Source organism: Zonotrichia albicollis, chromosome Z (genome assembly GCF_047830755.1).
Source record: "Zonotrichia albicollis isolate bZonAlb1 chromosome Z, bZonAlb1.hap1, whole genome shotgun sequence".
NCBI classification, from domain to species: Eukaryota; Metazoa; Chordata; class Aves; order Passeriformes; family Passerellidae; genus Zonotrichia; species Zonotrichia albicollis.
Genome location: NC_133860.1, coordinates 42,743,705 through 42,756,898, shown reverse-complemented (window position 1 = coordinate 42,756,898; position 13,194 = coordinate 42,743,705). Strand labels below are relative to the sequence as shown.

The following is a 13,194-nucleotide window of genomic DNA, read 5'->3' as shown; positions in this document are numbered from 1 at the left end:
TGAAAAAATTGTTCAGTGTCATTTTGTCATATTGATACACTTTGTTTCTTTTGACTATTTATTTCTAGAGAATTGTGTATCCTCCTAATTATTAGTGTTGCTTGGGCAATAGACTAAAAAAAATTAAAATGGCTTACTCAAAACTTCACTTTATAGGAAATATTCTATTATAAAATGTTACTTTTTTTTTTACATAACAACCAAATAATTAGTAACTATTACCTTCCCACAACAAGTGTATGGAAGTGTAGTTTTTTAGACTTTGTGTACAAATTTTGGCACTACTTACATTTCAAGATTAAGATTAGTGGTAACCATATACCCAAGAAAAAAAACTAGAAATCAATAGAGGTTTCTGGTCTTTAAGTCCTTTAGAAATCAATAGAGGTTTCTGGTCTTTAAGTCCTTTAGAAATAATTTTCTTCTGCTTTCAGTTATGAAGACTATTAGATTTTAAGTGGTACGCACCCAAAGGATTTCCTTTCTGTGCTGGTAACTCCAAGTCGCTGGAAACTGACGTTTCACCAACACTAAATTTTGACAATTCTGTCCCAAGATATGTAACCTGTAAAAAGAAATCTAGATGGATAACTGATTGCTTTAATTAGTATTTTTTAGGGTTTTTTTCTGATAGGTGTAGAAACCTCACTTTCCTTTTAAAACTGAGTTTATGCACTTATAAACCTAATCTGCATCTGTCAAGATCAAGAAGAAATTATGCTAATTTGAATTCTAATTGAAAAAAACCCCAAGCATAATACAGCCCATCTGTAATGCCCTTTAAACTCTGCCAGTATTTTTGCAACAATCATGCATGACACCCTGATGTTTCAGTAAGTTTGTTCCTTTTTGTTCAAACTACCTTTTAGGTTTTTTTATCAGTCTTAATCATCTTTAAAGCAACTCTTTCAAATTCCTTTTAACTTACAGTGTGAGCATTTCATGTTCTTTCAACATTCATGATGACTTCACTATACAACTATGTAGCTACAGCACTTTTTGCTGCTCATTCATTAAAAGTGAGATGATATTTAAAGTTCAGGCTTGTACTCTCTTTTGCTTTAATAACAGTAAGGAGATTAGATTAGTGAAACCTGTTACAGTCATTCATTATTGCTAACTTTGGGAATCAAATCAGGCCTACCTTATTCCACACATACTTCCATGTCACAGAAATATCACTTCCTAATATATCTTTAACCCACTGAACTGGATTCTGTAGTATTTGTCCTTTACTGGTTCTGATTTTGCCATTCTTCAAGAGTGCAGCTTTATGACTAAATTCCTAAAAAAAAATAAGAAATCATTTCAATTCATAAATTAACACATATAAGATCTTTGAAACATGAAAAATGCCAAAGAACAACATAGCTAAAAAGTTGCAGCTAATTTTGTTTTTCTCTGGAAAAAAGTTAAGTAATCTAACACGTCTATCAAAAGCTGTACAAAATAAAGATTATTTATTCCACTAGAATAAGAAGCTTTAGCCTAGCAGAAGACATATCTCCCTATGTGTGTTTGTCAGAACTGTATTTGTATTTTAGTTCCTCTTACACATAACAAGGCTTTGAATAAATTAATGTGCAACAGTGAACTCAGGCAGTTACACGACACAAATCTGTGCAACAAGAAACTGCTATACAAGGTACATATATGTCAGAGTGAAGTTTCAGCAACCAGTCAAACATAAAACATATTTGCACAAAAATTTCACTTATATCAAGGAATATGACTTGCATGTTTTAGGAGGAACCTAATAGCCTTACCTTAGGCAAAATTAAGGATGAACAAACTTACTGTTAATGCCTCTTTCATAATGTTAATGCAGCCCAGTTCTGCAAACATTTACACCTCTCCAGAAGCACAAGTTATAGCTGTTTATAGCTGAGTAAGTAATGGTTTTGTCATACTGGCCTCCATTGACTAACACAGCTAAATAATGCAACAATTAACTCTTGATCAACTCTGTTAGAAGCTAGTAAGGTCACTTATCATTAATAAGATTAAACAATCCAAGTAAGAGAATGATGCACCAGAAAATACTGAACCATCTCCTACCATATCCACTGGCTTGGGGTTGCTTTAAGAATTAAACTAAGACAATTAACCCAAATATTTCAATGAACACTCAACCAAGTTCCTAAGTTCAAAGTTTCACAACCTAGGTCTACAGTATTCAACAACTGCATTCTCCCTGCCCAAAGTTAACCTTAAGTAAGGACTATGTACCAGCTCTATGTTTTTATCAAATACATCTCTATAATGATAAAGAAGGAAAATTTACTGGTCATGTCTTTGCAATGCAACACACACTAGATTCTAAATTTCGAGTTCTGTAGCACCGTCTTCCATTACATAAATGAGTGTCATTTTCATCCTAGTAAAGATCACTGACTTCTCTACATGCCAAACACTAGTACTTGCAGCACTGGGTTATAATTCCTTAGGCTCTATGTGCACGAAGCTGCTAATACAGACAATTGTCTTGAAAAATTACAGTAGAAATAATGAATTTTTCATCCTTCCACTCAGTCATCTTGCAGTTCAAACAAATATTACATGTTCTTGAAAAAAAAGAAGCATGTCTCCACACCTATCATATGGCCTGATATACAGCCTTGTGACTTACACTACCCTATGTTCAAGAATGCAAGACCACACAAAATGGCAGCTCTCAGCAGAAAACCATTCCTGAGATTTATAAGTGTGGGAAAAGGAGTTCTTTCTACATTAACTAAAATGGTGAGTTGGCTGAAAAGAACTTTACATATTTTATCAATATGCTGCCCTGGAAATTAACTAGCTGTTTTGCACAGCTAGTTTACAACTAGCTGTTTTGCACAGCTAGTGCACAACAGGTTCCGCACAGCCTGGTTTATTGTAGCAGAGCGGGGGCACAGAGGCGGCTTCTGTGAGAAGCTGCCAGAAGCTTCCTCCATGTCTGGCAGAACCAATCCCTGGTGGCTCTGAGGACGGGCATGCTGCTGGCCAAGCCTGGGCCAGTTAGAGATGTTGGTAATGTCTCTGTGATAACATATTTAAGAAGAATAACAAAACAAAATGGACAGAGTTCTTCCTTGCCAGAGAAAAGAAGGAGGTAAGAATGTGTGAGGGAAACAACATGGAGACTCCAAGGTCAGTGCAGAAGGAGGGCAGGAGGTGCTCCAGGCACTGGAGCTGAGATTCCTCTGCAGGCCGTGGTGCAGACCATGGTGAAGCAGTTGTGCCCCTGCAGCCCATGGGGATCCATGGGGGATGCAGGGATTCACCAGCTGCCCGTGCTGGAGCAGGTGGATGCCTGGAGGAGGCTGTGGTCCAGGGGAGACTCTGTGGAGAGAGGGGGCCCTGCTCCCAGGCTGGAGCAGCCTGTCCTTGGAGGACTGCACCCCGTGGAAGAGCGACCACACTGCAGCAGTTTGGGAGGACTGTCTGCCCATAGAATGACTCAGGTTGCAGCAGTCTGGGAGGACTGCTCCTCATCACACTGGAATGGAGAAGTTCACTGAGAACTGTATCCTGTGGGAGGGACCACATGACTAGCAGGAAAAGGATTCCTCTCCCCGAGCAATGGAAGAAAACATTGAGTGATGAACTGACCAAAATTCCCACCAAAATCCAGTCTCCCTGTACTGTTGGTAGGAAGGAAGGAGGGGTTGGGGGAAAAAGGTGTTTTTTAAGGGCTTATTTTTACTTCTCATTATCCTCCTCTGATTTTGTTAGCAGTAAATTCTCTTTGTACATCTAAGCTGAGCCTGTTTTGCCCTTGGAGTGTTTTCTCCTGGTCCTTATTTCAACTCATGAAGCCTTCATCAAATTTTTCTCTCTCCTTTGTGCAGCTGTGGCAGGAGAGGGCAAGTTAGTGACTTTTCTGTATGTCTGGCATTTGGCCAGTGTCAAATCATGACACTAGCTCACATCTCAGAATTCAGTCAACAATTCCCTCATATGCTCAATACTAAGCCAGGTCCCTAGCAGCTGTTGTGAAAATCAGCTCTTTCTTTAGGGGGACAGGAAATGCTTTTTTATTAAAAGAGAGGGGTTTCTTTTTTTTTTTTTTTAAATATGGTTCATACCATACTGTATGCTTACAGAATCAGCAAGCATGTAAGCAAGAAATTTTGCATGTATTCATGCCAATCACAGCACTACAAAATCCAAATGTCACATTTTTACTTGAGGGACTTGACAGTTGTTTCCAAGAATGACATTAAGTCATAACAACAATCACATTCCTGCTCCTTCCAGTATGAAAATCATGTAGATTTTCATGAAAATCAATGTAGATCAGCCGAAGATTCCACTCTGGTTCTAGCCATATGAAATATTAGCAAACTGGTAACGCAAAGTTAAACACAAATTTTACTTATGCAATATTCTGGGTCTTAAAATTATGGGCTGACAGAAGATTTCATCCATAGAATTTTCCTTTTAAACTCATGAACAGTTATCTATAACCAATGAATAAAAATACTCACTAGTAAGTGCTGAAGATGCAGACAAAACCATGAGAACTGCTTTTTGCTGTTTTAGTGTGGGGAGCATTTTTATTATCTGCTAGTATTAATATTATTACTATTATAATTTCTCAACAATTACCTGCAGTTTGAATTCTAAAACATTTTCTCCGGGCTTTATTCTTCCCAATTCAAGCAGATCTATCCACTGATTCTTTTTCTTACTCTTCCATCCATATCTCACTTGGTTTTGTTCCCATTCCTGACTACCATAACTCTGTGAAGATTTCTCACTGATATTTGTTGGTGAGTCAGTATTTGAGGAAATATTAGTAAGCATCAGGTTGGCATTAAATGAATTCTCACTACTCTGAAAGACCATTTGCTGCAAAGTATTAGAGAAGCTCTTTGTAGATGCTAATAAAGTTTCTTGCTGTGGCTGCTGTTGCTGCTGGAAAGCTTCTTTCTTATTCACATATCTGTGCAGATCCTCATGCGAAAGAACCTGCTTACAGTGACTGGTGGTTTGATAGACATTCTTACCCACAACAGTGCTTTGGGGTTCTACAATATTTAATGTGTTGGTCATTGAAGTGCGATTTAAAGACCTGTTTCTTTGTCCTACAATTGCTACACAATTAATGTCTTTTGGCTGTGAGCACTTTGTTTTAGCAGTGGAAACAGTAGGTTCTGAAGGCAATGTCATCACTTCTGCAGCATTTGTCAGCTTTGATGTGCTGTCAAAGGCATATTCTCTTACTCTGTTTCCAGATGCCAAAGCATGATCAGAAGCCTCCTTGCTTGTAATTGGTTCTTTATTTGCTCCTGTTTCATCCAAGCAGATGTGTGGATGCTGGATGCATTCCTGAGCTGAAAATCTATTTTCTGAAGAGACATGTGCTTCTACTCTGTTTCCATTAGGCCTGCTGGCACCAAGCCCCATACTAAATGTTACTGTATTAGGACACATTATTTCATTAGCAGTTAAACTTTGTCTTGTATCACTTCCATGAAAAGTAACTAAGTTTGAGATTTGCTTCTCTGATGATGAATTGAATATTATCTTTGTTTTCCTGTAATTTTTAAATTTCTGCACTAATTTTTCCTGGTTTTGGACAACAGTCAACAGGCTCTTTTGACTAGAAGCAAGGTTAACTAATTGCTTCCTTAGTGCACCTTTTTTAAATGATTCCACTGAAGCCCTATAAAAAATAAAGACATTGTAGTTACTATAGATACAAAATTAAAACAGTTAATAGACATAACAAAGAACAAGAATACATTTCAACATTTCTGCCAACATTTAAAATTTGAACAATATTTTTATAATGTATGAAGTTTAATGTTCAAATCCCGGGTCTATGAACAATGAAGTGCAGAATCCCAAAGTAGGACACAGAATTAAGATGCAGTTGGGAATTCCATGGCATTAGAATGTCAATCATCAAAACTTTGGAAATAGTCTTGCCTATACCACTCCTTAATTCACAGAATTCATACTTCTATACTACCTTCAATTCAAAGAATCAAAACTATGCCTGTAGTATATCACCAACTGCTCTGTTCTTACCACAAATCATAGTAGCACGTTGAATCCCATGTCTCAAAAGTCCACTTTGGAGCCTTTTAAAATGAGTTCAGGATGAGCTCCTGAAGGATGATACTATAAGGATTTTTTTATGGGGTACACAACAAAAGATTTAATACAGCTACCAATGTAATAATGCCGCATGACCTTTCAGAACAGTTTAGGATGTTGCCTGTGTAATCTGGGAATGCTGTACCTTCATCAGCCCCTGCTACCAGATTGAGCCTCCTTCCTATGAGACCCCTTCCCTGGGGGACTTTACCTCCCCTCTGCTGGAAGAGAATTCTTTATTTACCCCTTTATTTACCCCTTTATTTACTTTCTTTGGTACAAGGGCCATCAACTCAGCATAACACTATTTTCTCCTAATTCTCCTTCATGAGACAAGTGGCATCACTATGACTCTAGGACCATTTTGGGAAGATAGAGAAGTAACCCAAGTTGTGGGAAATGGAACTACAGTATGGCTTGCTTTTAAGGCCACCCACTACAGAGATGCCATGGCAGGTAACACCATACCAGTCTCAAAAGAGACAAACAGAACAAAGGTACACTAAGACTAGATGTCTCAGAACAAGGACAGAAAAAAAACCAGCTTGACAGTATTGTTGCCTGTACTGTGATACTGCTTGGTATCTCATGTGCTTGGAATACACGAACCATCAACATATTAGCACAATATTAGCATATTAGTCACTGAGTAATCTATGACAACTGTGGGCTTTTACACAGGCCAGTGAGGCTTCCACACACTTCTCTAGCAGTTTTTGCTCTGGGAAGTTTTATTGCTTTGTTGCTATACAAGTACAGAAGAAGATGCAATTGAAGAGGCAAAGAGAGTGTGACTAAAATGACAAAGTAACTTATAATACTTCTTTTTTGTTAATTTTTCTCAGGAAAAAGATATATCTTAGTACCTTAATACAGAAGATGCTAGCACATATATCTAAGTACAGAAAAGGAACAATATAAGTAGTATCTCGCTCTGGGCCAACTAACTGAACAACTGGAAGATAGAAAATGTGATGATGCCTCCTGATTTATGACTAGTGTGACAAAAGCTATAAGCCAATTAACTAAAAATAAGATGTTGACTATAAAAATAATAAAAAGCAAATATAATGTGATTTGGAATACAGCTTATTACTATTGATGGGCGGCTGTTATATTAGCTGCAGGATATCTGCAATACCCAGAAACATTTACCACTTCACTCTGGAACACAGACTCAATCTCAATACTAGAAAACAGATAGGTTTATGTAGCTATTAATTTTACTGTCCTTATTTCTTAACTCAATCACTATTTTGCCCACAAGGATGATTTGGAACTCCAACTCCTCATAAAATCATTTTTTAAAAAATTATCTGTGTAATATGTGTATCTTACATTTTATAGCTGGCAAAATGGCTTGTGACAGAAATATTTCAGTCTTTTTTCTCAACCCAACCAGCCTTTATATTTTGCCATGGGACAACCTGAAAGTTTTATGTTGCTGCTTTTACATGACCAACCAAATCCTGCCCACAAAAGCAAGAATGGAAACATCCTCATCACCTGGCCTAGAAGCATCTGTTAAATAGGATGCTACATTGTTAGGTGAGCATTCACCATATGACCAACTTTGAGTACTTCTCAGAAGGAAGTAAAAAGGGGTCTTGTGAGAGCTAGCATCATGAAGCTCCTAATTCACACGGTCCATGCTGACATTTTAAATGTTCTCACAAAAATTGAATGCCCACAAGCATGCTTCAAGGCGTTTCTTTAAATGGCTCTGGTTGGCCATTGGCTGAACACTCCTAACCTAGGAGTCCTGAAGAAACAAATCAGAGTCATGGACACTCCAAGTAGTGTCATGAGCTGCTATTACTTTCCTCCATGACACTGCAAAATAAATGTAATTGCTCAATACTCTCATTTCCTAATTTCTGCTTAGGTATCATGGTTCCATGAGAAGAAAAGTCCTGCTTATGAAACCTGATTTCTTTTTAAAACAAGGTAACTACCTAGCTGATCAAGGGAAGCCAAGTGATGTAATCTTCTTGGATTTCAGTAAAACTTTTGGTACCATCTCTCACAGGATCCTTCTCGACAAAATGTCCAGATAAACACATCACACAATGGGTGAGCAACTGACTCACAGGTCAGGCTCAGAGGCTTCTAGGGAATGGGATGACATCAGGCTGGTGTCCTGTCACCGGGTTCTGTGCTCTTAAACATCTTCACATCTTTATCTTCACCAATAACTTGGATGCAGAACTGGAAGGGATACTAGGCAAGTACGCTAACAATACAAAATTGGGTGGAGCTGTTGACTCCCTTGAGAGCACGGAGGGCCCTGCAGAGGGACCTCAACAAATCAGAGGACGAGGCAATCACCAACCATGTGAAGTTCAATAAGGAAAGTGATGAATTCTGCACCTGTGATGGGGCAAGCCTGGATGTACGGACAGAATGGGAAATGAGATGCTGGGAACAGCAACATGAAAAGGGACCTGGGGGTCCTGGTTGATGGCAAATTGAACATGGTCAGCAGTGCCCTGGCAGCCAGGACATCAGGGACAGCATGGCCAGCCAGGCAAGGGAGGGGATTGTCCTGCTCTGCTCTGCACTGGGGCAGCCTCACCTCGAGGCCTGGGGGCAGCTCTGGTGCCACAACAGCCTCATGCAAGGCTAGAGAGTGTCCAAAGGAGCGCTATGAGGAAAGGTGCATCACACAGGGAGTAGCTGGGCACTGGAACAGGCTCTCCAGGGCAGTGGTCACAACATCAAGCCTGACTGAAGTGTTTGGACATTGCTCTCAGGCACATGGTGGGGTAGTGCTGTGCAGGCTAGGAGCTAGACTTGATGATCGTTGTAAGTCACTTCCAACTCAGCATATTCTGTGATTCTGTGTTTTTCCACACATTCTGTATCATTCACTACCTAATTTCAATGCTCACTGTGAGTACAGCAACCTCACTGTTTGCTGATTATTATGCATTAGCTAAATCCTGAAGTTCTTCTTTCATGTAACTGAGGTAACTGAAGCCAATACTGATCATGCTTCCAAAAAATCTGAATGAAAACCACATAGATGTACTTTTACACCACTATGTGTTCCTAACAACTTCTATCACTACTACTGCAAAGAACAGCTTTCTATGAATACAATCCTTGTATTCTACTTACCTGTATTTTTTAGCAAGGGTATCCCTCTCTGTTTTCTGGTTTGCAAGTATTTCATTCAAAGTGTCTTGTATCTGAGACAGCCTTTGGATATACACATCTGTTCAATATTTTGAAATAATCAAAATTATGATGGTGATAAGAAGTAGGAAATAATTTCATTAATAGCATTTTCAGTGTAGCAAGTACACAGCCAAAGTATAAAGACACTGCTAGAGCAGTATCTTATACTGTAATGCATGCTGGTAGCTCCTAACAATTGGAGCACTTTTAATGAAATTCTTATAGAAATAATTAAATACAAGTTTAACTTTAAAAAATTAGCAGAAGTACTAGAAAATTATGAAGTGCAAGTACCTTGTTTAGGAAATTATTAAGAGAAAAAGGAATTAATTAAAGAACTGCCCTATGGATGACAAGCCCTGAAAATTTTCAAGCTCTTTGTGTTGCAAGTAGCTACATAACATGGCAATTATACTGAGGCCACCTGCAGAAGTTACACAATGTTAACAAGGTGCCTAAACCTTTCATTTGAAGTATTATGAAATGGCTTAATGAACCTAGACTGTTTCAAGTTGCATACAATGGTAAAAGCATATCTGTCCCAGTTTTACATAGTTTCTAACTCATATTATAAAGTAAAATTATAAAGAAGAGCAATTATAAATTCTTCTTTATACACCCTATCTCACAGACATATAAATGAGGGTTAGAAGTCACAACCAGTGGATACCACTGGGATAATTTGCTAAAATTGTAACCTAATTCCTGAAACTCTAAAAGTCAATACAAGCTTTACATAATCAGGAAAAAATGAGAAATTACAATATTAAATTGGAATTTGTAAAATGTTTCCCCAAACATTTTTCACAGTACCTACCAGTATTTGCCTACTTAGTAATATGTAAATATTGCTTTTATTAAGGCAGTTTAATATAAATTTTGTATCTGTTATTTATAGTACATTTCACTGCATGGAAATACCTTGAGATTTTAGTCTACTTTCTACTGTCTTAGTTCAATCTTGTGCCTCATCAATAGTAATGACTATGACTTAGTTTAAGAGGTGCTATATTACTAATGCTTTTGTCAGTAGTGGTAACAGATCACCATGTTAATTTCTCTCATACCCCTGAACAAGAGAAGCCTGATTACCCCTGAAAAGGAGAAGTCTGATAGTTCTTTTTGCTCATTCATTAAATTGCACTGATGTCTGTGCACAGGTGTCTGTCTGCTGTATCATCTACCTACCTGTCAAACATTTTTCAAGAAAACACCTATTTCAATTAACCATATCCCATAAATCTGAGTTGGAAGCAATCCATATAATTCCATATTTCACATTCATTTTTAAAGGGATAAATTTACTTGTAAATACCATTTGAAAGCTTTAGCCTGTATTTAGGAATATAAACTTAAAAACAAACCCTTTCTTTCTGTCAGGAAGCAAAACTGTTTCATGAGTATGAGATGCTCCAATTAAACAGCCCTGCCTAGACGGGTGAGGGCAGCTGGGGAGAGAGACCTTGGTCAAAGGCATTCTGCCAGGAAGCTATGCCTCTTGAAGCATCAAGCCATGGATACAACAGACTTCAACAGATACACAGCAGCAGCATCACGATCACCTAAGAAGTCACTGTCACTTAGTAAATTCTTGAGATTAATCTGAACTGAGATTTGATAGCCTAAAACAAATTACACTTCTGGGGATCAGCATCTCTTAAACTGCCCATCATTCACACTGTCTGCTGTAAAGAATTCACTTTTTTCCTCTCATAAATTACTTTAGGCTCCTGGAAGTCTAGCCACATCAGAATAAAAATGCTGCATCTGCTACTTCACCTACAGACATAGCTGTTCTTGGTCATGCAGGGGCTCATGTGCTCATAACTGAATAAGGCTGCCAGAAGTATGCATTCTTATCTAATGATCCCTTTTTATATAAACAGGTTTACTTGAGACACATGCCTCCAAGTGACATGCCTTCCTTTTCTGTCATAATTCCTGTTTCTGTTCATTCCTGCGTACAAGAAAGTACTTTGGGAAGTGCCCACTCCTGAGAGGTGTTATTAAAATATTATTCTCTGAAGCTGTACTTTCCAGAGGAGATTCAAATATATTATGTGCAATAATGTTTTAAAAACAGTTATATTGCCAAAGATATTTACCCACTAAAAATAGGTGAAACACTTCAATTTATGTCTACCTGCATCTTTTGAAGTTCTCAACTCCAGCAGCAACAGTTCCTCCTGCTTCTTTTCTGTATCCTGTATGGCAGCAACAGACTCCTGTTAACAAACACAGAAATTACCGTAAGAAGTAGAGCCAAGTGCACCATACAAAACAGGTCATGACACCTGGTCTGCAGTTTAGGTATTGCAGACTCAAGTAATTCCAGGTTGGGGATTACTGTGTAAAGGCAGTGGGGCACTGGTAGGACAGAGGTACACAGTGACAAGAACATGCTCTGCAAGGAGCTGTCACAGCCTGGGTTTGCTGTGGCATTCAAACTAGTCCATGCTCAGAGTCCTCCAGAAACCTCAGAGTGCACAGCAAAGATTGGACAATGAATTTCACCATGACAGCATCATCTAGACAACGCAGGCATAGGTTACAGACACCAGGAAAAGCTAACAAGTTGTGCAGAAATCTTCCTCCTTGTTGTTTTGTGGTAAGATAAAAAATATCTAAATCTCTTCATCATCATGATGGTAATTTATTACTGTTTCAAAAGGAACCATTCTGGAAACACGATTAAAAGCTTCAGATCTCACAACCTTTTTTCCTATTTTTATAAGCAATAAGAAATCTGTGTCAGTATTGACTACTGCTTCCACAATAATTTTAAATGCACAGGAATTATGAACAGAGAGAGGTGATTATAAACATACTCATCTATGTAAATCACAACTTCTCTTCTACAGCTCTCTGCATAATGCTGTTTTTACATACATTTCAATAGATTATTTATTTAAATTATATTTTGCAGTCATCAAATGTCACTATGCAGCTGTACACCACAGAGCAGTTTAACAAAACTGTAATCTATACTTACCACACTGTATTTCTCATGTTGTGTCTCCAAAGCTGCATCATCATTTTTATAGCAGTCATAACAATGACGTTTTGATTTTTCCTCTCCACGATTAAGAAAAAATGAATAAAATTTAAAATTAATTTGCAGGAGTACCATAATAATATAGGTTAAAATGATGCAATGGCAGGTCAACTAATCAAAAGTATCTTGTATATGCAAAAAAGATCAAATTTAGGTAGCATAAAGAAATGAAAGCCACCACTTTCAAAACTAGTCATTTCCTTTCCTGTGAAGGGAAATACAGATAATAACAAAAAACTGAGTATCCAAATATGTTCTTTTTACAAAAATCGGAATATCCAAATATGTTCTTCTTCTAAATATGTTCTTTTCTTTCTTTTTCTTTTTAAATACAGACAATAACATAAATCTGAGTATCCAAATATGTTCTTTTTCTCATTCTCTCAGAAAAAAACAAAACCCACCCACATGTGTTATTTTCTGTAAATAAATAAATAAATAAATCTCATTCAATAGTTAATGGAATTAAAAATATCTGTGTCAAACTACTTGAATGTATGATTTTTCCTTAAGACTGCAGGGTAGTTCTAAGATTTATATTACATACCAGTAACTTCAACAGTTTGAAAAGGAAGTAGAGAGTCTGTAGCACCATACGACTTCAACAGTTCTTTCATTTCTTCATCACAAGCTTGATTCAAAGCACTTTTTCCTGAACCATCCCTCTCATTGGGATTTGCTCCATGCTGCAGCAGAATCCTGGCTGCCTATTATGTATTTTTGTTATTTGTACGGTGGTAATTCTTGTTGTGGACTTACTATACAACTACATGTGTTATATCTAACATACATCACAAATAATACAGGTTCTCTAGATACTCTAGAGAGTATATAAGTAAATAAGATACCTGCAATACAAATTAAAA

General features: G+C 37.5%; 1 protein-coding gene across 11 annotated transcripts in view; it reads right to left on the bottom strand.

Moving 5' to 3' along the window:
* ANKRD31 (ankyrin repeat domain 31) overlaps nt 1–13,194 on the bottom strand; it is a 67,438-nt gene that overhangs the window by 17,901 nt on the left and 36,343 nt on the right. For all 11 annotated transcript variants that reach the window (XM_074532400.1, XM_074532402.1, XM_074532407.1 and 8 more), the window contains 7 exons: nt 12,876–13,035; nt 12,266–12,348; nt 11,417–11,498; nt 9,214–9,310; nt 4,597–5,656; nt 1,145–1,285; nt 469–565 (listed from right to left, as the gene is read on the bottom strand). In XM_074532400.1, coding sequence (XP_074388501.1) covers nt 469–565; nt 1,145–1,285; nt 4,597–5,656; nt 9,214–9,310; nt 11,417–11,498; nt 12,266–12,348; nt 12,876–13,035 — 1,720 coding nt within the window. The remainder of the gene's footprint in view (nt 1–468; nt 566–1,144; nt 1,286–4,596; nt 5,657–9,213; nt 9,311–11,416; nt 11,499–12,265; nt 12,349–12,875; nt 13,036–13,194) is intronic.